This window comes from Thamnophis sirtalis, unplaced genomic scaffold (genome assembly GCF_051295495.1).
Source record: "Thamnophis sirtalis isolate CommonGarterSnake01/CBP01778 unplaced genomic scaffold, rThaSir2_p1.2 scaffold_5, whole genome shotgun sequence".
In the NCBI taxonomy this organism is placed as follows: domain Eukaryota; kingdom Metazoa; phylum Chordata; class Lepidosauria; order Squamata; family Natricidae; genus Thamnophis; species Thamnophis sirtalis.
Genome location: NW_028261385.1, coordinates 62,988,124 through 63,014,761, shown reverse-complemented (window position 1 = coordinate 63,014,761; position 26,638 = coordinate 62,988,124). Strand labels below are relative to the sequence as shown.

General features: G+C 37.9%; 1 protein-coding gene across 3 annotated transcripts in view; it reads left to right on the top strand.

Annotated features, from left to right (window-relative positions):
• The first annotated feature begins 3,674 nt into the window (after positions 1-3,674).
• The window catches only part of LRRC2 (leucine rich repeat containing 2), a 74,278-nt gene continuing 51,314 nt past the window's right edge, over positions 3,675-26,638 (top strand). The window contains exons 1-4 of one of the 3 annotated variants that reach the window (XM_014051639.2): positions 3,675-3,759; positions 6,166-6,310; positions 17,569-17,770; positions 19,458-19,614. In XM_014051639.2, coding sequence (XP_013907114.2) covers positions 3,738-3,759; positions 6,166-6,310; positions 17,569-17,770; positions 19,458-19,614 — 526 coding nt within the window. In that variant the 5' untranslated portion in view covers positions 3,675-3,737. Of the gene's footprint in view, positions 3,760-3,896; positions 3,968-6,165; positions 6,311-16,980; positions 17,176-17,568; positions 17,771-19,457; positions 19,615-26,638 lie in introns of those variants that run through there. The other 2 variants (XM_014051642.2, XM_014051643.2) reach the window with 2 other exon arrangements.

Sequence of the window (26,638 nt, the reverse complement as noted above, 5' to 3'; positions counted from 1 at the left end):
TGGCTTACTAACAATTCCTTCCATACCACAAAAAAACTAAACAAGAAGGATTCATCCAGTTGTTCCTTGTACTTGTTTTACTTGTACACACCGTACAAGTAAAACAAGATCTTCCTTTGATAAAAAAGAGCTGGTTGATTATTTATGAGCTCTAATGAAAATGATAAATTGTAAAACAGTCAGAGAGCAGTTGATAGAACAGAACTCAAAATAAAGGACCAGTAGCAGGAAGCTAGCCTGCCCATAACTTCATTTACATCAATAAGAATGCATAATGCGACACACAGAAGAATTGCTCAGTGTTATGGGCATGCCCTTCTATTTTTCCACATTGTGGTGTAATAATTTCTCTTAAGGAAGTGATGTATGATGTATTTTCCTTTAGGTAGTCTCTGCTATATCTCTGCTATGGCTCTTTAGGAAATCACTGTTATATGAACACTATTCTCATAAACCACAAAACTGATAAAAAAATAACTACAGCAAAGGTAGTAGTAAGAATGTCTTCTTAATGGAAGTATGACAGAATCCATGGGCCGAGTACCTGTATTAAAAAAAGTCTACATTATCCTCAGCCAATGGCACTTCAGAAGAAGCACAATTTTATTTCAGAACAATTTTTTTATTGTTAAAAAATCCTCTATGCCTGTAACTATGATCTTTCCTATATGGTCTTTCTCTAGATATAATAACAATAAGCCATAATAAAGAAATGATCAAACAAAAGAGGCATTGTGATAAACAGTGTCAAACATAATGGGTTCTAGCATGCATAGCATCAGCCTGGATAGAGCCGAGGTGGCGCAGTGGTTAAATGCAGCACTGCAGGCTACTTCAGCTGACTGCAGTTCTGCAGTTCGGCTGTTCAAATCTCCCCGGCTCAGGGTTGACTCAGCCTTCCATCCTTCCGAGGTGGGTAAAATGAGGACCCGGATTGTTGTTGGGGGCAATATGCTGACTCTGTAAACCGCTTAGAGAGGGCTGAAAGCCCTATGAAGCGGTATATAAGTCTAACTGCTATTGCTATTGCTATTGATTCCAGATGTCGATGTGCAGTATCATTTTTTCTTAACGCTTTGTAAAAGTATCACCTTTGTGTTGACTTTCCTATTATAAGGGAAATATATCTGAATCTGCAGTGCAACTTTAGAGAAGTCTCAGCCAGCCTGCCATTTCTGATACAATGACTTCTTTAGGTAGTCATTGTATTGAAAATCATATCCCTGTCCTTTTAGAAGCAACACCCAAACATTTTAAAAGCAGAAATTCCACTTAACTGACCCCCAAAAATGGCCCTAAATTTGACTTCCATCTACCAAAGGATCAGCCACAGGCTGCGTATTTCAGGTCCTACCTACCAAAAATGCCACCTAACAAACCCAGGAAGCAGATCACAGCACCTACCCTCTGGAGTAGCATCTTCCCAGACAAATGCATGGCTCCCATTCAGGCTGTGCTTAAAAGATCTTTGGTAGCCTGGCATTTTCCCATGAAACCTTGTTTTAAGGTGGCTGATTGGCCTGGTGTGTGTGTGTGTGTGTGTGTGTGTGTGTGTGTGTGTTTGTGTAGATGTTACCTGGAATCTTTCGTCTTCTGGATATACAGTGTTCTGGTCTTTGTTTTACTGGTTCTTAAGTTTTTCATGTTATTTGCTACCGAAGGTTTTTATAGAATTGAGCAGCTTTCTAAATTTAACAAGTTTCAGTTGAAAAAAAAGGTTGCTCATTTTAGTGTCTTCTTAGGAGACTTCAAAATATATTTCCCCCTTATTTTTCTAGTTACATATTATACCAGTGCATAATATTTTGCTTGCATGCATGTCTAGAATAATAAATTGCCAATTGTCTCTAGCTGGGAATTGACACCTTTGTCAATAAACAATCTCTGCAAATATTAGGCGTAACGCTGTAATGTGTTTATCCCTTTATGATATTGTTATGAGCTCATAGATACTTTATACTATAACAAGCATAAAGAAACAATGAAAGCATAAGTAAATATTACTATGTCTGAAGCACATGCTATTACAGTATATTCGAAGTAACATGCAGCTTAGTATTGGTACTAATTGAGGGGGTTATAGAATAGCCATAAAATACGAGAAGGGTGAAATATAATTTATGGTATGTCTATGGAGATTCTCAGTCATCCAAATTATGTTGGTTCTAAAAGTGCTTTTTCAAGGGGCAATTAGACTTTCTGGTTTTTCTTTGAAGACTTTTCACTTCTTATCCAAGAAGCTTCTTGGATGAGAAGAGAAACGTCTTCAAAGAAAAACAAGAAAGTCCAGTTACCCCTTGAAAAAGCACCTTTGGGATTACTTATGGTAAATTTAAACTATCTTTTGGAATATGGGCAGGGGGAAAATCCCATTTATTTTTTAATTATCTCTTATTATGGGCCCTATCATTAACCAGAATTAATCCGTAGCTTCAATTAGCAGATGTTTGGAAGTGGAGAGCAACTATAAAAACCTGTTGTGCTTCACGGCTGTGGTGCCCCATCTCTCCTAAACTGGCTTTTTATCTTTGGGTGTAATGAAGGGCGTTGGTCTGCAAACAGTGTTGAAATATGTTCTGCTGCCAGCCCAATTAGATTTAAATTGAGAGGAGGAAGGATCCTTTGTTTTAAGCAACAATACATCTTTAAGATATATCAACATATCTTTAAAAAAAAACCAATATCCGAGACCATACAATTCTTAAAATGTCTAATAATGATTAAAACAATGAAATATCAATTGAAACAATCATAATCAGGAAAAGAAGATCCTTTATCAACAGAGCAAAGGGAAACTAAACAAAAGGGGAGAGGTACCCTTAAAATCATCAGCACAAATTCTACTATGGATGGGAAAGAATAGACTCAAGGTACATCAGAGATGGTATTCAGCAGGTTCTGACCAGTTCTGGAGAACCAATAGTGGAAATTTTGAGTAGTTCGCAGAACTGGTAAATAGCACCTCTGACTGGCCCCGCCCCCTTCTATTCTGGGCCTCCCAAGTCCCAGCTGATTGGGAGGAAATGGGGATTTTGCAATATCCTTCCCCTGGAGTGGGGTGGGAATGGAGATTTTACAATATCCTTCCCCTGTCACGCCCACCAAACCATGCTCACCAAGCCACGCCCACACAACTGGTAGTAAAAAGTTTGAATCCCACTCCTGGAGTACATCCTAGGAAGACAGAGCTACTGTTATATACTGAAGTTCTCCATATTGTCTGTGGATGGGGTTCAGTGGTGGGTTGCAGGCAGTACTCCCCGGTACAGGCGTACCGGAGTCTGCCCGGAACACTGGGTACCGTTCCGGTATGGTGCTCTGGAGGACCCACCTGCCCGCCCGAGCTACTTACCTTTAAAGGACTTTAAAGCCTTTGGCGCTTCCATGCACTCACATGGCGCACCCTGTGCGATGCTCCACTGAGCAGCTGGAGTGTCACGGAGGCTTGGGGAGGCATCGCTGGCAGGTACGATGCATGCGCCTGCCACAGTACAGTTGGAACGGGATCCAGAACCCACCATTGATGGGGTTGTACTGCCTGTGAAGGTACCGTTCTAATCGGTAGGGAGGCCTTGCTCAGGGTGACTTTTACCCAGCTTAGTTGGGGCATCAAATTGTGATCTTACTTGGAGTGGAAGGAGCTGATTATGGTGCCTTGCTCTCTCCACTTGTTTAGCAATGCACTCTATATGGAACATCTTTAGAAGACCATCCAGAAGTTTCAATTGGTACAGAATATGATGATCCAGGTGTTTATGGGTAGGTTCATGCAATACCTATTCTGCGGTCCCTGTACTGGCTTCCTGTTAGCTTACAGGTGCAATTTAAAGTCCTAGTTTTAAGTTCTAAATTTCCTCTGGCTTCTCCTTTATTTCTTTTACTTGTAGAACCACATCTCTCAATTGGAGTTGGTCTGAATATTGTGATTTTTCAGGAAAAGCAGCAAGCTGTTTCCCATTTCTGGGAGGTAAGAAAGCCTGAAGCCCAAAGATTATGCTTTCCTATTTCAAAGCTGTGTCTTTGGAATGGCCTCCCAGGGAGGTTCATTTGCTTCAATCTTTCAGAAATAGCTGAACACTGAACTTTTCAGGAAGGCATTTGGAGGTTGTTGCCAAGATCTGTTATGAAATCTGTATATATTTTATTTTTTAAGTTTTTATGATTATGTTATTGTTCTTATTTGTTAGTCACTGAGAGTTTATTACGATTGTAGTGAGATATAAATCTGTTATAAATAAGTAACAAAATGGCTTTCAAAGCAGAAAGCTTTTAACTGCTCTTGCAGAAAGGTTGGTCATAGACTAGAATTATTTATAGCAATAAGAAAGATTGGGGATAAATGGGATAGAACATGGAAAGATAATAAGATATGGAAAAAGAACACAATATTTAGTAAAAAAAAAATGAACAAAGAAGAGCAAGATAATCTTTAATCCTGCATTCAAAAGTTCTACATATCCCAGAATAACTTCAACAAAACTATTCATTCTGTGCTGTCCAACACATTGAACCAATATTAAGAAAATGAATGATGTCTTTAAAATTTGAATATAGTCAGAATGACTAAAATCCCTCATCCATGAATATATCTAATCTTTAAGAAAATGAAGGGAGAAATGTTGATTTGTCTTTCATTAGATTGACAGTTCCCGACTCTCTATTTAACTTTAATAAAGATAACATCTAATGAAATTTCAAGATATGGCAAAAAAAACCAACAACCTTGGGTTGAAGCAATTATTCTTGAAAGGCATCCTGACTTCTGTGTAACATCGGAATTCCTGCAAGCTGGATTTGGTGAATGATTTTATGAATGAGCAAGCATAACAAAAGCGCAGTCCAGATATATTAGTTGTACTTCTTGATAGAAATCACACTGAAACAGTGACACCTTCAGCCATTGATTCTAAGCAAGGGAGAAGACTTCACTATTAGGCTTCTACCACTGTTAGTGACATCTCTGGGTTGTCACTTTCAATATTGAAGTAGAGTCTCTTCACTACTCTAGCGTGACACTCTATTGGAGGTCATTGGACAAGATAGAAAGGCTGGATCTGTTGGTTGTAAAAGAGCTCACTGAGCCCTTTTTAGAAACAGAGATGTTATTAATCCCCTAACCAAGTATAACTGGAATTTGGCTACTGTTTTCTCAACAAATGAGCATCAGCCTCTGAAAGCAATTAATTCACCCCAAATTCAAATCAGTAGTAACTAGAAAAATGTGTACAGGTCTGTTGGATGCATCTCTCCTGTGTAAATTAGAATGTGTGTGCATTTTTTTATCCAAGCAACCCAAGTTCAATTTTAGCAGTCTGCATACTATGAAGCAATTGAGTAAACCTGGAGAAAGATGCAACTGCTTTAATAGTGTGAAAAGAGTCACTCTTGCTACCTACGGATGGATGTAACTGCATATATTGTCTTTTCAGTCATCAATCAAATAGGAATGCATTATTTGCAGACAGTGCTTATGTAGGACTTCAAAACATCTTTTGCCTCCAATGTATACATTGCAAGTAGAATACACATATCTCTTCATCTCATGAATTGAAACTTATAATAACATTACTTTGTTGTCAATCTTTTGGAGTTTTTAATATAAATAATCTCCAACTAACATGATAGCTACAGATTATGTGGCTTGGACTCCAACACATGAATGCCACCGTATCAGATTCTGCCTTATTCCAGTTACTACAATATTTACTATCAATCCTGATTGACTCCAGTTAAAGTTTATGGTTCTCCAAGATCATCCATATCATTTTAGCATCTCAGCTACAAAACAAAAACCCATGACAGGCAAGTCTCCCAAGTTGAAAAAATTGAATACATAAATTAAAATTATTACCAATTTCACACTCTTTTATGATGACAAAATCAATTGTTTTATATGTCTGAATCTAAGTTACAGTTGGTTCATAAATTAAGCTGCCTCTTCTCATGCGTAGGGTGATAAATAACATTTAATGGGTAAATCAATTCAGGCACCTGTAGGATTGAAAAAAAAATATAACTATGTATTTTAAAACAATGTACACTGTATGACTTGGTGTTTGCTGGTTTTTGTTTGCTATTTTACTTACTTAAATAAAATGGCTTTCTTAGTATTATTATTCCTGTTCCTTATCATGGCACTTTTCAACTAAAACTATTTTTTCCCAGATAATCTTAATGCCAGCATTATGGGACATCAGGTGATAGTATTTGACTTTTCAGCCATAAGAGGTTTATGGGAGATTCGAGTGAAGAAGCACAAAGAAAAACAGAAGCAGGAAAAAGAACGAATAGCTCACAGTGCATTAGAGAAGTAAGGATATATTTACTATTTTGTTATTTCAATGTTATCATTACTGTTCCATTATAAATTAAGCCATTGTCCACCACAGCCACCAATATATTTATTTATATTTCTTATATGACTGTTCATCTCAGCATAGTGTTTCTGATAACTAGTAGTCCGTATTTGATTGGAATTTTTGTTTTGGGAGGATGGGATTCACATAATTGTATTGACCATTTGCTGTTTTCATTTGCCATTTTCATCTGCTTATACTGTTCCCTAATCAAGAGAGTCTCATTTGTTCTCTCTGTATTATTAATGGTTTATAACTATTATTGGAATGCTTATAAACACATGGGTACAATCATGCCAAGTAACCATTTATCATGAAAACATGATCCCAAGCAACAGTTACATGAGCTCAAAAAGAACGTTGATGGGCCAGAGTGAAGGTACATCTGTTCTGCAGGATTGAATATCCCACAGCCTGAGATTATTTGAAAAGATCCTTTTGTTTGGCTTCTTTTGGAAGAATATTTAGATATTTATCATATGTATTTACACTGGGGGGAATTTCTCTCTCTTGATTTCATTTTGCATAATCAACTCACACACCACTCTAGTGCCAAATGTGACCCTCAACCAAGGAAGAGTTGCACTCTCCTATCTTAATTCAGGAAAGCAGCAAAGAAAAGAGCATGATTAAAAAAAGTGTGAAAGGGGATTTTGTAAATTTAATAACATCATTCTCCATAATAAGGGTTTGAGCTTAAGTAGTGCTGTGCCTGGGATATGCATGTGAACTTAAAGAGTACTCATTCAAGTAGCTTTTAAAGAGCTTACAGGGTCCCGAAGGTATTGTTAACGGGGCAGGAATTCACTATGTTGTAAAAAACAGTCTCCTTAATGAGATCTGCAACTCTTAAGATAGTTGCAATGTGCTGAAGAAGCCCGTTATATTACATGTTTATGACAATTAACTTTTAATTGTGTGAGAATTCTTTCTCCCACAAATAAAGTTGCTTTGGAGATAGTTTTAGGCAATGCATAATGCATATCATATTGGCTGTACTGTAGGCCTGATTATGTTAGAATTGGATGTTATGTATAGCAAATCAATGGTCATCCATATCATGTCTGAAATCCCAGTTGCTTTCCACAGAGGTCCAGAGGGAACCTTGAAAAGCAACCTAATGAATTCATTTATGGTTATGAAATGAAATGTAAAACTCAACTTTCATATTCTGTTAAGAGGAAATATGTAACTGGTAATTTGTTTGACTTGAAAATGATTCTACCCTAAGGAAATCACTGCTGTAGTTGTATGTAGAATTGTGTGTTTATCTCAACAATAGTACAATACTTTTTAATTGTTCTCTTTAAGAATAGTTGAAATACTCCTCCTCCTCGTCCTTTTTCTTCAAAGAAAATCAGTATTGATTTGTAGATAGAACTAGTTCAACACAGAAACCTAGTTCACAACATGCTAAGACATGTTGTGGCATATTTGCCTATGGATAGTGAGTTATATGTATATCACTTCCATACTTTGAAAATCTTAGCTTATAGCTTTTCATTTGGGGAAACCAACCAATTTTGATTCATTTAAAACAAACTATATTTTGTGTGAATCAGATCAGCTTGAGCCCATCTTCTAAAAAGCTACCATTTCACGAACTTGATTAGGAAGCCCTCTTTTGCTGTTCCATGAAACTATTTCTGAAGTTCTAGCAGTTGGAGAGAAACCAACCAAGGACTTACTTCACTTTAGATAGCTTGGAATAGACTAATAACATATTTTCAAGATGGATCAGAATAGTCATGAATTAGTGAAGCTAATGTCCTTGCCTTCACTTAAGTTTTCATACAGAATCAATAGCATTTCCGTATAGATGAAGTGGAGATATAGTAGTGAACACAGATAGGGCCAGAATACTTCTATGTGCTGATTTTGTGCTATGAAATGGACAGCAGTGAGTTGGATAGTATTTTTCTTGGCCAGAAGTTTGCATCAATACTTTTGGTTGGGGGTAATGACCTGGTAGCCCAAATGGTGATAGTATGTGATCTTGAAATAGACAGTAATTCAGAGACTTTTCTATGGCCTGTGGTTGAATAAGTTGATAGATGATAGCTTGCTAGATGATAGATAGATATATAGACTGGCTGACTGACTGATTGATAGAGGATAGAGGACAGATGGTTAGACGGACAGACAGACAGACAGACAGATAATCGGTAGATAGTAATCCAGAGGCTTCTGTAGGATCAAAACCATTTTTGTCTCAAAATAATGAAAGTGTTACTGTGTTGGCATGGTGCAAGTTCCATCCTTTCATATGCCCATGTTATGGCACAATGCACATACTAATGGACTGGATCCTACAGAGTGATGATGTTTTTGTAATTTGCTTCCTTGATGGCCTCTGAAGTGAAGGTGTCTAAAAGTGTTCTCTTTTTCTATGTGGCATCCAAATGTGTGATCACTTAGGCTGGACTTGTAATATTTTGCATTTCCCTTGATGAATTTATCAGTCAGTCGTAATTTGCAAAGCATCACAAATGAAAACAGTTTTTAAGCTGGATAAATGCCCTGTCCCAGATGGCCCTGTAGCATTAACCTTGATTACTTTTGCCTTTTTATGATTGCAGTCAAGCTGCTATGATAAAAATTGTCTATAAATATTACTAATACAGCCAATTTTTGGTTTTTCAATTTTTGCATGGAATGTGTGTGTGTGTGTGTGTTTTAGTAGATTTTCACAGGAGTAGGTATGCTGGTCTTATTGTATTCGGGTCTTTTCCCGTGTAAGATCTTACACAGGAAAAGACCCGAATACAACAAGACCAGCATCTGTCTGTCTGTCTGTCTGTCTGTCTGTCTGTCTATCATCTATCTATCATCTATCTATCCTCTCTCTCTCTACACACACACACACACACACACACACACACACACACACACACACACACACAGTATATATAACCGTATTAGCAGTTAGCATGGTCCAAAGAAGAGGAAATGAAAGGAAGCTGATTAAAGGCAACAATAGAAAATATAAAAATGTAAAATCAATTACACAATAGACGTGAAGCAGCATTTTAAATCATAATGTAATGTACTATTGCCATGTTTATATTTTATATCTGTTTTGAGGCATTGCCCTCCAAGATTGGCTCACCTAATATGAAAATAAGCACACACTGAAAAACAGAATGTTAAGATTTGTGGTTGCAATTCTGTTTTATGATAAAAACGAAGGGAAATTTGTCATGCCAAGGAAAAAGAATCCTTGTTTTAAACATAGTTCACAATGTATATAATTTTGAATATTTGTAAATGAATGCCAATTCGAAATTGCATATGTAGCAATTATGTGGCAATCCAAATTCTTGTGCTAGACTTCCATCATCCCATCCTTGGTCAGGGCTGAAGTTTTTTCCTGCTAGTTTGCACTTGCCTCTGGAGTTTAAGGAATTGTTGATGTACTTTGCAGATAAGGTAGAAAGGGCCTCTCCCTGAGAAAACAACATTTATTATTATTTGTTAAATTACATGGCTAGCTATAAACAGGGAAAACAAATAAAATATCATAAGGAGGTAAGAAAGAAAATGTCCCACAGTGATCAATGAAACTCAATATCTGACACTGGACTTGGGTTTTCCTGCTCTTAGACTGATATCTTAACCATTACATCACCTCACCTCTTTACAGGGAATATTAATGATAGGTTTTACTTTAGCACTAAGAATAGATATCTCTTGTCATCTGCCCAGTTGTTACAAATTCCTTTGTTTTTGCAATTGGAGATAGAACAATATTTACTATTGTCTCTTCAGTCTCCATCATCAAGCCTATAACTGGTGAGCCTAGAGAATTAGTAAGCATATTTGGGAAGAGAAATTACAAGTGATCTAATATTTGTCTGTAGCAGGTATCTGGTTCCCTTCAAATGCCTTGAATTACTCCTACAAAGTCCAGGGAGCTTGGTGAGATTAAGGAGTTCTGGGAATTGCAGTCACAAATTTTTGAAAGATGCTATGTAATGTTATCATCAGAACTTCACTAGAATACTAGCAGTGTATAAACTCTTAATTAAACTATGTATGTGCTTTGAAGATTCTGAAATAATCTATTGAAGACTATCAGTGTTCATACTGTGTTTGATCTTCTTCAATAGATTAGTTCAAGGTCTTCAAAGCACAGATGAAACAAGAACATACCTGAGCACCAAAAAACACTCTTAGTCAACAAGAATCCCTGATAATGTGCTCTCTTTTGTTTTATATTCTGCAGTAAAGGAAGCCTTATAAATTAGAAAACCAAGTCCATCATATCAAGAGCATGAGACAGACTGAAGGTGATTCAGATGCATTCAGCACACAAATTATTAATTGGATTTGACATATTCTACAATTTGCTCATAATGTTAAAAAAAATCCCACTTGTGATTTGGTTGCAAAACAAGCTTTTACAGCATTGGTTTATTCCATTGTTTGCTCATTAAAAATAAATTATTAGCATTTTAATCAATTTCATCTCGGGAAAATATTGTTTGTTTTTACAAGTTGTCAGTAGCAGCCAGACATTCTTACCTCTTTTCATTTTGCATTGTGTATTGTTCTCCATTGTGCCTTATACTATTTGCTTAATTGCAAAGGAGAGTGAAAAGCTTTCTCACCCTGACAACTATGCAATTTGGAATGCTAATAACCATCAGAAAAAGAGACATAGGGCCAGGTCTGGTGCTATGAATCTTCTTCAATCATCTAAGCAAGTGAAAATTAATGAGTAGTTAACAGCAAAGGAACTTGTAAGTAACCTATGTCGATTAAGTGATTTTAATCACTGGAACAACTTGCCTCCAGAAGTTGTGAATGCTCCAATACTGGAAGTTTTTAAGAAGATGTTGGACTAGAAGACCTCCAAGGTCCTTCCAATCTGTTATTATACTATTATATTAAATATATATTATATTAATGTTTGGAATTTTTCTAATAGATTTGAGACATTGCAGCAAGAACCTCTCTATAATATGTAGGATAAGCTACATCCCCGTTTATCTTCTTTAAATCAGTACTTTTGAAATTATTGAGTTCCTTAAAGAACATGCTGAAAAACTAGATTAAAAACCATTCAAAAATGACAAAACTACCTTACAAGACCTCCATGAAAAGCTTTGTGGATGAACAATGTCTTTTAATTGTTGGAACTGTGACAGTTATGTTTGAACAACTGGCAGTAATCTGTAGGAATGTAGATGAGCTGAAATATTATATGAAGTTTTGGTAAGCCACATAATGAAGATTCAAACTAGGTCCTAAAGATAAACATTCTACCACTCTGATTATTAATGAAAGAGCACTGAACCCTTTGATTAACATGTAGCATATCCCTGAAAGGGATGGGAGAAATTCCTACTTCTTACAACCAAACCAAATAGCACTTAAAATGTTACTTTTATCAAGACAAAGGGAAATGGCCCTTTAAGGGACTAATTATTTACTTTCTAAGCAACTTCTCAATTGCAGAATATATTCAATTGATCTTAAACAATTGAAAAAGTGGGAGTGATTGCCAAACTAGAAAAGGAAGAAAAGAGTTTTGCTAATGATTGTACATGGGCTGCAACCTTACTGAAGATAGGTTTGGCCATTTTTGACAGCTTTCCAAACTGTGTATTCAAAGAAAGGTGATTATTCCAAGCAAAGGGGGAAAAAAACTCTACCACCTCTAATTATAAGCATTCAATTCTTCTTGGAAAGTTAGGCATGAACAGCCAGTCAAGTAGTCCCTACTATCTATGTGTTGGAACAGGATTAAAATGCCCCCAACTAACAACTAAAGAGAATCATGCCGAGGCTCATTTGAACAAAACTCCTTAAAACAGTTGTCTTGATGCCAAAGTAGGAACCAGAAGACAACTTAGAAAAGACTGATGAACTCAGGCATGGTATCTACGGATTTCAACCCCTGCATAATTATTCGCCACAGAAGGATAAAGAAAATATAACTGGTCACATAAAATAACAGTTAATTTCAAATCAATTAAAGCCTGCATTTCCCTCATTAACCAAGATCTTAAACAGAGCAGCAATGAAGAGATGCAAGATTACATTCAGCCTCAAAACAAAGAACAGCAAAAAGAGATTTTGATAATAAAATACAATAAATAAACAAAATACAATTTAGAAAGAATGGATTAATAAAAGAGAAATGGAATCAAGAGGTTTTGAAGAGGATCTTACTGATTTTATTCTAGCCATACATCAGTGGAATGATGTCTCTGGAGATTTTTCCTATGTCAAATTTTGTAGCAAGTACAATATGGAAGTCTTAGGAGGCTGAAGAAGGGATAATAACACCAATCCCTAAGCATACAACCACTTATCTTGGACAGGGGAAGTTCCCTCGTATCCAAGTCCTATCTGAGGATGACATAGCAGATCACGGTTGATCTTTCTACAAACTGGAAGTCTTCTTTTGAAGTATCCCCTTCAACAAGTTATCTGAGAGTGCCCATTAATTGATAATGAAAACATTTACAGGAACTAACCATAGTTTACTAAGGAAACAGAGCTTGATAATTATACTGCATAATCTCTCAAAGCTGGTGCATCTAGAAAGAGGAAGAACATGTGGAGAATTATATATTTGTCTAAAAATTAGATCATCAGTGACTGAATTAAAAATCTATATAGCCCATTTGCTATGGTTATAAATTTCCAATTTAGATTGTCCAATTTAGATTATAACCAATTTTGTTGTATTTAAGTACAATGACAATAAAGATTATACTTAAACTTATAGTTATAAATATTTATTTTCCTCTTAAGCGCTTACAAAAACAAGTGAAAGAAAAAGGCATGAATTAGAAACGTATGTAGCATCTTTAATAAACAGCTGCCAAAGGCCCTGGTGATACTAGCTGAAGAATTTAATGCCAGGATTGGTACAAATGATTATGTGCTTTATGAACAGTGTAACTCTTATCTTGTTTTAAATCCAGAGGGAGATGTCAGTTCCCTCTCTTGTAAGTAACTGCAAAGACAGAGGAGTTAACTTTGCAGAATAGTACCTGACTCAATTGGTTATTATCTTAGATTTGTTAATCTTGAATGGTACCTGGGAGAATAATATATCTGGATATTATGCTTTCTGGGAGTGAGATTCCCATGAAATGATAAATATGATCTTTAATTTCAGAGTTGGTTTAGTGACCACTTGACTTTAAATTTATATTTGGTTTCAAATGGGCAAATTAAATATACTTAAAAATCTCATTGCATTGAATAGTCCTTAAATCCTGAAATACATTTGTGTAAAATGGACTGAGAAGGTGGAAAGAACATGGAAATCTATATATAAATCTGGCAAGGGAGACAGTTTGTACAATTCTTTAATTAAGGTCCCCCAGAAGGATTCTTAACATAGTTTGTACTATTATTACATTTACTGATTTGCAAAAGTAAATGAGCTTTAGCAAAAGATTATCCAACTATGGTTTGATGAGGATCGTGCAAAAGGAAATAACTCTTTAATTGAAAATTTGCAATTGATATTAGAATAATGACGGTCCATTACTCATGAGCAAAAGAAAAGAATGTAAAGCTTTGCGAAAAAATAAAAAAAAGGATATGAAAGGTGTTGGGTCAAAATAAAAGCTTCCATCTCTCCCGCCACATGGGAAGTTGTAATCTAAAGAGGCACAGATGGATTTGCCAGATTGGTCACCTATGACCTCAGTTGAAGCTACTAAACTAATATCACCACTGAAGAAAGGAAAACCTTAGGAAGTAGCAGCATCCCATATGAGTTGTGAAACTCAAATCTTCACTAGTTGACACCCATTTTGGTGGTTTTGTTCATGGTCATAACCACACTGAAAAATCCCACCAAATACAATAACTCTATTATTGTTCCCATATTTAAAAAAAGAGACAGGCCCAATCCTTCCAAATATTTTATGATTGGTTCTTAAGTATTATAAATAAGCTGCTAGACGTTTGTTTTAGAATCCAGTGGACTGGAAAGAACAGAAAAGCATAATTGCTGAGTAGCAGGCCAAGTATAGGATAAGACATCAACTAAGTTTTATGACATTGCACTGAAAAATATCTATCAGTCCCTAAAGAAGCTTATCGATGACATTCATTTACTTTGAAAGAGCTTTAGACTTTATTTATACAGTATATACATTTCTAGTTTGTGCTTCTTTCACAGCCACACAAACTTCGTATCTTCTCAAACAGCATACCTTGGAAAAAATGTATGCTTCCCATCCTTCAGATGTTCCAGATGTTTGTGGAGATTCTGCTACCCCCCCAATGTTAATTACTTGGTTTTGTCTGGGAAGCCATGTCACTTTTTAAATTAGGCATTCTTTTAAATAATGTAAGCTGCCTGGGATCTTTTTTGAGTTGGTAATTTCAAAACCCATTAAGCAAACAAAACAATTCAGGAACAAATTATAGATGTTACCTTTGATAAACCATTGTTAGCACTACTTAAAACGTTGCATGAAAATTCATTGACTGTTTGCCATCAAGATAATGTTGACTCGAAACAACCAGAGAGAATGATGAAAGATCTGGTAAGATCTTGACTAATTGTTTAAAATAAAAGCAAGACAGGGCAATGATTCCAATTATTAGAGGTGAAAGATGAAATCTATAAAACTTAAATGGATATAAATGGCCAATTTTTTAAATTTTATTCAGAATTATATAGTGAACCAGAGAATGTATCAAATTAAGAGACATAAGTTTTTCCCCAAAATAAAATTAATCTACCATATTTAGATGAAAAAACTTGCACTTGCCTACCATCTTAAGTAGAGATTAAACCAATTGGTTTTAGTATTAAATAGTAATATTAATTTTTGTTTTCTAACTGCTTATAAAAGGGTTTTGATTTTAAAATTATGTTAGCCTCTTCAGCTATTAGAAGAGAAAAGCAGAATTCAAAATAAAATAATGCTTTGCTTAGAACTGTCTTTTACTGACTGTGAGATAGGATATATTAGTAAAATGCCTACATATTTGCATACACATTTGTCTACACCTTATGATAAGAGCCTGTTCGGTATAGTGGTTAAGGCATTAGGCCAGAAACCAAGGAACCATGAAGCCAACTAACTTACCTTTGGCCTATATAATTTCTTAACGCTATGAAGAAGGAAATGGCAGAACACTTCTGAAATCTTTCCAAGAAAGCTGCACAGAATTGTTCAATAGTCAACACTGACTCAAAGGCACACAGATACATGCACACACACAGACACACACACAGACACACACACACAGAGACACACACACACACACGACGGTGTGTCATTCTTGAAAATCTGATCAACACAAAAGCAGCTGTCAGAATTGTGAGACTGGTGCTTTCTAATGACAGCATCCCAATTGTGAATGATTTTCCATGGAGGTTACTTTAACCTCATGTTTTAATTATAATCTACCTAAACTGAGCTATGTTAAGGCTTAATTTTTTGCAACCCACCGGGGATGGGTACTAATTATTTATTTATCATTTCCATTTATATGATCACTCTCACCCCAAGGTGACTCTGGGTGGCAAACCTAGTTAAAAAATTTGTATAATAATAGAAGATAGAAATATGCATGTTAACATAACACAAACAAAAAAAGCATATGAAAATAGCAACTGAGGACAAATTTATCTGAAATAAATAATACTGCAGAGGCTCAACTAACTTCCCAGTCTCCATGACTGGGAGAATAGCCAGACTTTTCCAAAAGCCAGTTCATTTGGCTGACATGCATGGAATTTTGGGCAAATCTGTAATCTGCAACTACTTCAGAGCTTCTTGTGGCCACTTTTGTCTTGTTTTGGTCCTGTCCTCTTCTCTAAGCATTGCTGCATTTTGAATGGAATTCCAGTTTATTCTATTCTAATGTATATTTGCTTGTGAAAATTGTTAATGTTTTCTCTTAAGACCCTCCCTCCCACCTATTCATTCCCTTCATAAAAGAAAAGACTTTGATTTAAAAGTCTTTTCCTTAAATCTGTATGGTTTGCTAGAAATTGTGGCTTAGGAATAGCTTATGAAGAATCTTGAGTGTCTGGAGCCTATTTTTATTCAGTAATACTAGAAGGACATTTGATCAGTTATCTTAGTAAAGCCCGCGTGACCACTTCACCATTGTTCTGCTTGTGGGAATTCCCTTTTGCACTTTGACCTTCACGCTACAAAGTCACTCTCAGCAAGCTATATGGGAAAGGCGACCTTTGGTTCTTATTATTTAGAACTGTTACTACAACATTGTTTTGTTTTTGGGTATCAAAGTGCTTGGTAGAAATAGGAAAAGAAAGGAGGCATGAGAATAGCAGCCTGAGTCTTATCAGATGCTTTAATTTGTGTAGCAGAAATAGCAATGCACTACTACAAGGTCATCTTTCATGATTATGTGACTCCAGACTCATGTTTAAATGACTTTTAGGCCTCTAAGAATTGCTTAGAAAATGTACCTGTGTGCCTTTAGCATTTGGGTCTAGTCCTTGGTACAGAAAGGCAATATATACATCTAATAAAGGAAGAAATAATCTTCATATGTTTACCCACAACTGACAGCTCTTTCATTCACGTTGCTACTGCACATATCAGGATAAAATTGGTTTGGGAAGAAATAAAGATAAGGAGGGATAGCTTAGAAAACAGCTTTCTAATTCAATCCCAGAGATGGATGAAAAGCAAGAACCAATCACCCGCTGACATCAGTATAATTCAACTTTCTCAACCTGGCGCCCTGCAGATGTGTGGACTTTTAGAACTCCCCAATGCCCAAACCCATTGATGATAACTCTAAGGAGTTCAAGTTCATAGTTTTGGATGACACCAAGCTTGGTGAATACTAAAATAATGTATGGCTGGTCTGGAAAAGCAGTTAAGGGTGCAATAGCATTAAAACTTAACTATCTCAAAAATGCCCTGGAACTTCTCAGGAACCGATTGCACCTTCTTAATGCCAATTTATGTAAATTGCCTCTGGAAGAAGTGATGACCCCTTGAATCTTTTGTCTTTAGCCAATCAGTGTAACCATGATGATCATCCTTCTGGCTGTCTCATAAGCACAGGAGATCTCCTTTTCCTGCCCTTAAACCACCTCTTTAGCAGCAGAGGAAAGGATACAAATTCCTTTGAGTGCTTAATGAGGCTTTCTTGGTGAATTTGATGTAATTGCAAATTTGAGGAAGGTGGCAAGGGGAGGGGAGGCAGGAATAAAATGAAAATGCTTTCATTTGTACTTTTTCAGGATAAGGCAAGAATGGGATATTATGCTAGACTGCCGAAGAAAAGGCATTCCACAGACTGCATATTTGAATAATGGTTTCATAGACACTAACAGCATCTTAGATAAACTTGAAAAGAACTCGCCACTGATTAAGAAGATTGCCTTGCTGAATGACAAAGAAAGAAGCAAATTTATTTTTCAACTTTCAGGTGAACACTGGACAGTAAGTATATTCTTTGAATTACTTTTTACTTTTTCTTTGCTTATAACCACTGCAATGGACAGATTTAAATTTGTCTGAACTTTGCAAAGTCAGTAATTTTGTCTCTGCTCCCTTTCTTTCTTTGTATAAATGACAGAGCATATATTTTATTTTAGTAGGTACTCCAACTCCTTAATATTTTCAATTTTATCTTTAGCAACCCAACAGCCATTGCAATGTGATTTTTTTCCTCATTGATATTGGGACTGATATCTTCTTACTGGTAGTGATACCATCAACGAAAGACAGAGGTTGATGCCATGGCTTTTTTTTTTTGTGTGTCAGAAGAACTGACATTCCTAGAAATTTAATTACATTGTATTATATTTCGCACAACAGTAGAAATGGCAGTGTAGCAATGGCTCCTTTGTTGTTAAAATAATGTGTGTGATATTTCAAACATTTGACATGCCATCAGGGTCCTAGCAGCTGATAATACCTTCTCTACCCCCTATATATATGTTCTTTTTATTTTTCGGCCAAGCAATCTAAACAGATGCATCTCTTGGAGTGTTTATAACATGGCATCCTTCAGGATGGGTGGGAGGCATTATAGGATATTAAACTTTATGATAACTTGTCTTGATTTGATCTTCGTTGGGCATCATGTTCCATGAGGTTTGCACATACAAATTTGAATAGTTAGTTCATTGACAGTGGAGAACAACTGATTGGCTTCCTATAGGTGTGTATGTACTGAAGGGAAGGTTGTAGAAGAATATAGGGGGACTAAAAAGCAGAGACAAAAGGATGTATGTTTGAATTCCTATCACAAATTAACCACAGACCAAGATTTGTAAGCCAAAAGCTAATATGATTGATGGATTGATTGATGGGTCTAAACTCTGACAAATTATATTTATTTCTATGGTAGTAAGCAAGAATCTGGAAAGATATTTAAATAATGTTTGTATAACCTTTTGCTTTCCCTTCCCTTCTGTTATTTACATTACAAATGTTAAAAGTTTGTTGCTCTGTTTTGTTTTGTTTTAATACTGTGAGGAACTATTACCTCTCCAAAGCCATTTCATTTAATCTTATCTAATTAGCTGGGGGAAAAAAAGACACAGACATGCCCACCAACAAGGGGTTAGTTTCAGTTTTGGGGATATAGCACAAACTGATATTGTAAGAGCATACTTGAACATATCTGAGCTCTGCTTCCTTAATTCCTTTTCAAAGATTATTGTTAATTTAAATGTATATCAAGTTAAAGTGAAAGTCTTAGCTGAATAGATCTGGATATAGTAATTTATGTTGAAATATTCCAATAACAAAAGACAGGAACATATTCATACACTAAGAAAAGAAAGAAAGAAAGTAGCAAAAGGGGATAACATGACCCTAGGATACTGTAACCGTCATAAATATGAGTCAGTTGCCAAGTGTCACATGACCATGGAGATGCTGAAACGGTGTGAAAAATGGTCATCAGCCATTTTTTCCAGGTGGGGTTGTTACTTGGAATGGTCATTAAATGAATTGTTATAACTCAAGAATGCTAAAAGGGAAAGCAGTGCTTCATGCACTGAAAAGTCATCCGTAGCCAATGAGTGTGGTTTAATTCAAATGGCTTTGTGAAGGAGAGGAAGATAGAAATGCTGCTGTTGCCAAAGATTCCTCACTGTCCCAAATCTTCTTTTCTTAGGAGTTACCCGATTGGCTGAAAGAGAAAACATACCTAAAAGAATGGCACATAAACAATACCAAGATCTCAAGCATTCCAAGTTACATTGCCTTGTTTCAGGAACTGAAAATTCTTGAATTATCCAGTAATCAGATTACAGACCTCCCTGTTGAAATTGGTAGGTGTCCCTTTTTTGTAGACATTTATATCTATTCTTGTTATCACAATCAATAAGGATGTTTTTTTTAAAGCAATCTGGGGGATTCATTTTATAAACAAATATTTTCACATATGATAATGTGAAACAGCAATCTTCACAATCCTGGCATCCTACACATGTGGAAGCTTCAACTCCTAGAGTTTCCAGCCCTATAGGTATCAGTCTGGCGGAAAAAAACCTGAATGGGAGCATTGTAATTCACAAGGAGGGAACAAGGTTGATGTTTCTGCATTACAGCTATGTACTCTTTTATAATTGATCCATCAGGGCCACCTGCCAGATCCATTTACTGAAATGATAGATCCTTCAGGCTTCTTCTGAAACAGATATGGGACTCTTCTTTATGGCTAAATTAAAGTGCCAACTATCTGTGACTAAGCTGGCAGAAAACTATCCTGGTGAAACAATTGATGAGTTGACCCCTATCCTGCCCAGGCATGATGCTAGAAAATGCTGCTCTTATTTACGGTGGACAGGGCACATTAAGAAAAGTAATTGTTAGATTATCCCAGCTTTCTTTTCTTTCTTCCCACCAATTCTCACCTGCTGACAGGAAAATATCCACCAACAGAGAACCAGAGAGGTTGCCTTGAAGTCAATATTCAGAAACCATTATGAAACCAATCAAGAGAGAAGCATTCCTTAAGTCCTGGGAAAGAATATAGGATTTATTTATTATCCCAACTTTTTAAATATAGAACTCCTATACAACAACCCTGTGAGGTAGGTTGGGCTGAGAAAGAATGACTGCCCAAAAGTCCTCCAGATGACTTTCACATCTAAAGCAGACCTAGAACTTAACCACTACACCAGATTGGTTTTCTTAATATTAGGATTCTTCTTCTTCTTCTTCTTCTTCTTCTTCTTCTTCTTCTTCTTCTTCTTCTTCTTCTTCTTCTTCTTCTTCTTCTTCTTCTTCTTCTTCTTCCTCCTCCTCCTCCTCCTCCTTCTTCTTCTTCTTCCTCCTCCTCCTCCTCCTCCTCCTCTTCCTCTTCCTCTTCCTCTTCCTCTTCTTCTCCTCCTCCTCCTTCCAAACTCATTGGAGTATAAGAGGGAGAAGTAGAAAAAGATTTCATTTTGGGTGGGCCGCTCTACATGGGGCTACCCTTGAAAAGCATTCGGAAACTGCAACTAGTCCAGAATGCAGCTGTGCAAGTGATATTGGGTGTACCTAGGCACACCCATGTTACACCTATCCTCCGCGAGCTGCACTGGCTACCTATTGGTCTCCGGACGCAATTCAAGGTGTTGGTTATTACCTTTAAAGCCCTACATGGCTTAGGACCAGCATACCTGCGAGACCGCCTACTGCCACATTCCTCCCAGTGGCCGGTAAGATCCCACAGGGTTGGCCTCCTTCGGATGCCGTCAGCCAGACAATGTCGGCTGGTGGCCCCCCGGAGGAGAGCCTTCTCTGTGGCTGTCCCAACCCTTTGGAACAAACTACCCCCAGAAATCCGGACCTCACCCACTCTCATGGTCTTCAGAAAAGCTGTCAAGACCTGGCTTTTCCGGCAGGCCTGGGGCTGTTGACCTCATTGTTGAGGTCCAGCCCCGACTGAAACGAATGTATCTGTGTCGTTTTAACTTGCCTTATTTTATTTTTACTTTATTTTATTTTCTTTCTCTTCCCTTCTGTAAGCTGCCTGGAGTCCTTCGGGATTGGGCGGCCTATAAATAAAATTAAACTTACAAACTTACAAACTTACTTACTTATGGGATTCACCTTCCTCTTAAAATATGCTATACAGGTAGTCCTTGACTTACAATCATTTGTCTAAGGACAGTTCAAAGTTACAATGGCAGTGAAAAAGTGACTTATCACCAGTTCTCACACTTACAACAACTGCAGCATCCCTACAGTCACATGATGAAATATTGGGTCATTGGCAGACAGCATGTGTTTATAATGATTGCAGCATCCCAGAGTTCTGGGGTTGTCATTTGCAACCTTCCTAAGGGTGATTCTGACAAGTAAAATCAATGGGGGAAGTCCCCAACAATTGCAGTTGTTTGCTTAGCAACCATGGCAAAAAGGTCATAAAATGGGGTACAACTCACTTAACAATTACTTTCCTTAGCAACAAGAACTTTGGGCTCAGTAGTGGTCATAGGTTGAGGACCACCTATAGTTGAGGGGGGAAGTGATTTTAATGAATCCCTAGATGAATAGCTAGATCAATGAAAGCTTGTATTGGTTTTGGGGAAGTGTGCAGTCAGTGCTGGTCAGCTGCTGGCTGTGTTGATCTATGTCTCTGAGGGATTGGTTTAGAGACTGGCAATTATAAGGGGAGAACCCAGTTTGAAAGAACAAGATGTTCTTACATTGTGAGGCAGAATGACTCTTGGGAACAGTGGCTGGGATAAGCTCATCTCTTGAGGATCACCTGATTCTGAAACACATCAGATACAGATTCAGTAGCCCTGCCACTGCATGTCACTTGCTTAAAAGGGAAACTATTTTAACATTGGAACAGATCAGGGGTGGGTTCCTGCTGGTTCTAACTGGTTCGGTAGAAGAGGTTCCACAAATCTATCATGCCGTTTAGAACCGGTTGGAATGCTTGGCTCACTCCCCCACATCCATTGCGATCTTTCATTCTCCATCTGCCTCATTCACTCATTCAGGCAGCAGAGAATGAAAGGAGATCGCTGCAGCCTCCTTCATTCAAATGTTTGGGCAGTGGGAGGGGGCTTTCTTGCACCCCTTCTTTCTTTCTTCAAAGTCATGTGAGAAAGTCCCCCCCATTGCCCGAACATGTCCCAGAACTGCACCGCGAGGTAAGGGAAGCAGGTCTTGGGAAAGACCTTCCGTCCCCCTCCAGAGAGACCATGCCAGAAGAGAGGAGGCGGGCGGTTTGAATGCAGGGGAGCGGGCAGTTTAGTGGCCCGCCTTCTTTGCTAGTTTGGGTGGGTGGAGAAAGGAGGCATGCAATAGTTGAGGACGAAGGTGCTCCTCTTCGCCCTTGGTGGCAGGGGTGCTTTATCACAAGCCTCCTTTCTTTCTCTGCCTGCCCAAATTAGCGAAGGAGGTGCTGGTCCCAAACCGCCTGTTAGTCTGCATTCAAACCAGCCCACCCCCTTTCCTCTCCCGGCATGGGCTCTCTGGAGGGGGAGGTTCTTTCCAAGGACTGGCTTCTTTCCAGCATAGCGGTGATGGCAAGAAGCAGCTGCCAGTGAAGCTCTCAGTGAAGGCAAGAGTCTTGCCACTGCACCAGATTCAGCAAACCAGGCAGCCGTCAGAGAGAAGAGGATAGCGTTGCCCTTGGGCTTGTGCAATCCTTGCCTCCTGTTCTTCGGCTACTGCACAAGCCCATGTGGTGCGCGCTGCCCCCTCCTCTCTTGACAGCCGCTTGGTTAAAAAGAAGGACAAGGCTCTGCTGGTCCAAAGCCCATCTGCAGAGGGAGGGGTCTCCCTTGCATTCCTCATCTTCCTGGATGGGCTCCAGAGTCATCACCAGCCACGCAGAGCCTCGTCGCTGCTCCACGCCATAGAAAACATAGGCGCATGCACACACCCCTTAAATTACAGCCTCAGAGACTTTGTAACGGTGGGAAACAGTTGGGAGAGGGGCTTTGGTCCTGCTCCGGGCTGTAATTGTGCTGGGCATGCGCGCACCTATGTTTTCCATGGCGTGGAACCACAGCCAGAAGACGAGGAATGGGAGGACAACCAGTGGGGCCTTGTCCTTCTGAAGAGGACCTGTTCCTGAAGAGAAAAACGCTGCTGCCAGGTACTTTTAACCTGTGATTGGAACACAAGGTGACCACAGTATGTGTGTATGTGTGTGTGTGTGTGTGTGTGTGTGTGTGTGAGAGAGAGAGAGAGACAGACAGACAGACAGAGAGAGGCACAGAGAGAGACAGAGAGGGAAGGAAGGAATCAGAGAGAGAGAGACACACACACAGAGTGAGTGATTGAGTGAGTGAGTGAGAGACAGACAGACAGACACACACACACACACAGAGTGACAGATGGGGGAGGGAGGAGAGAGAGAGAGACAGAGAGATACAGAGAGAGAGAGACATACAGACAGACACACAGAGAGAATGACAGACAGACAGACACAGGGAGGGAGAGGGAGAAAGAGAGAGAGAGAAAGAGCAAGGAAGGAAGAAAGAAAGAAAGAAAGAAAAGAAAGAAAAAGAAAGTGGGAGAGAGAGATGAAAGAAAGAAAGAAAGAAAGAAAGAAAGAAAGAAAGAAAGAGAACTCATGACCACAATTGAGCCCAAAATTTTGGTTGCTAAGCAAGAGCTTCGTTAAGTGAGTTTCACCACATTTTTCAAGTTGGCCACGCCCACCTGGTCACATGACTGCGAAGCCAGTCCCAGAAAACAGGCTACACCTACAGAATAGGTTCTAAAAAAACCTGAAACCCATCACTGGAACACATACAGTGTGGACAACTTAAAAGCACCTCATAGGTGAGCTGGGGAGGAGAGTAAGGCGACATCATGAGCACATGGCAGAAAAGTGAGCTTAGCAATAGCAATAGCAGTTAGACTTATATACCGCTTCATAGGGCTTTCAGCCCTCTCTAAGTGGTTTACAGAGTCAGCATATTGCCCCCACAGTCTGGGTCCTCATTTTACCCACCTCACAAGGATGGAAGGCTGAGTCAACCCTGAGCCGGTGAGATTTGAACCGCCGAACTGCAACTAGCAGTCAGCTGAAGTGGCTGCAGTACTGCACTCTAACCACTGCGCCACCTCGGCTCAAGCTTGCTATGCATATTCTTCCTGTGATTTGTGCAAGTGGGCAAATACCCAAAGTTATACTAATTAAAGTAGGATATATAGTTGAGAAGTCAGTGAAAGAAGTACTTCCCTCTATAACATGGACTTTCAAGAATTACCAATTCTTGAAGATATTTGCATCGGGAGGATATAGGAACAAAGGGCTCTATCAATCAAGGACATTAATGTAGAGCAATTAGGAATCAGGAGATGTCATCATGATTTAAAGACCCAAAATATAGGTGCTAAAACATCTCTCTTTCTAAACGTGTGTGTGCACACACGTACACTCACGCACACACTCACGCACACACACAAAGGCATGTTATGTATAACTTGAATGCCTTTATAATGCCTGGTAAGGCCACATTTGGAATATTGCATCCACTTTTGGTCGCCACGATGTAAAAAAGATGTGGAGACTCTGGAAAGAGTGCAGATAAGAGCAACAAAGCTGATTAGGGGACTGGAGGCTAAAATACACAAAGAATGTTTGCAGAAACTGGATATGTCTAGTTTAATGAAAAGAAGGACTAGGGGTGACATGATAGCAGTGTTCCAATATCTCAGGGGTTGCCACAAATAAATGGTAGTAAAAGCAGGACAAGAAGCAAGGGATGGAAACTAATCAAGGAGAGAAGCAACTTAGAACTAAGGAGAAATTTCCTGACAGTGAGAACAATTAATCAGTGGAACAACTTGCCTCCAGAAGTTGTGAATGCTCCAACACTGGAAGTTTTTAAGAAGATGTTGGATAACCATTTGTCTGAAGTGGTATAGGATCCTGAACAGGGGGTTGAACTAGAAGACCTCCAAGGTCCCTTCCAACTCTGTTATTCTGAATAACTTTTATAAGTAAAATTGGAGAAGTTATTTTAGGGGTTGAAGAATTTTGGGTTAAAGAAAAACTATAAAATAAAAAGGAGAAAGTAATTCCCTAATTTGCTGCTCCAAAGTCTTCCAAAAATTCCACAACGCTTTTTCATGAAACTATTTTGAAATGATTTGGGACATTTTATCTTTTTCTTTAATAAAAAAAGGTATAAGAATGACAAACTGAAATAAAACTGTATTCTTTTTTGTACTTTGGGGAGAGGGACTTTTTGAATAATCTCTAGGATCTCTAAGGATTTTTTCTCAATTTCTGGTTATTGGTTTTAAAGTTTTCTGCCAGTTTTGATCCTCATCTTCTAAGACAATAAAAAAGGAGACAATTTGTGTATGTCCATTTTATTTTATAAAGATAATTGTCAACTAACATCCATATCTTATGAGCAAACTAGAAACAAAACACATTAGAATAACTTCAATGAGTAAAAAACATGAGTTTATGAGTATGAAGCAAAAATTGTCTTCCTCTCTTATTGGTGGTTTTTAATCTTGGGGATGAAACAAAGCAGATTTAATTGATTTTTGTGTTCCACAAGGTGGCAGTGGAGAATAAGATAAAAATGCAATCATTCACCAGATTAGATTCTATCTCAAGTGGTCTTCCTCCTCCTCTTTAAAAATCATGCCCAAGATAGAGATTCATGTGGGCGATTTGCCATATAAAGATGGGTAGTTCTATGAAAATATTTCGCTTGAAGAGTTTCTGAAAAACAGATAGTGGAGTTTATAAAAATTACTACAATGAACTTACATTATTCCCAAATCAAATTGGTGTATTTGCTAGAGAAGTGGAAAGACTTAAAGTTCTGCCGGCCTTTTTAAAATTCCCTTCCTTTACATTAAATGGAAATATTATATGTGATGTAAAGTCAATGCCCCAGAGTCGGCAAGGTTCAAGAACTATAATTTATTTTAGATAGAAGGGGCGTATCAATCTGGAACAGCTGCTACATGTCATACATAAACGGCCTGTAAAGCTACTAAGCAACTATGGAAGTTTAATTCTTGGGGGTTAAATAGTGTTTGTTCCAAAGGTCTAATCTGCACATCACATTAAGTCAAAACCAAAACTCATTATGGTTAGTGACTTAATGGTTTGCAGTAATGCTATGTCATAATGGATATGGTTGTACATCCGACTAAATCCAAGGCAAACCAACCACATAATAGCTTAGTGCTCTGTAAAAATCAATAAAAAGGAAGAATAAAACAGATTTTCTGAGCTCTGGAAAATAAAAGGAACAAAGATACAGGAGAAGGAAAGTAGTTTCTCGCAGAATCATGAGGGAAACTTAAAAAGAGAACAATGAATCTTTTGGAAAATGAACAGTATGGGAGCAGCCCAGTAAAATC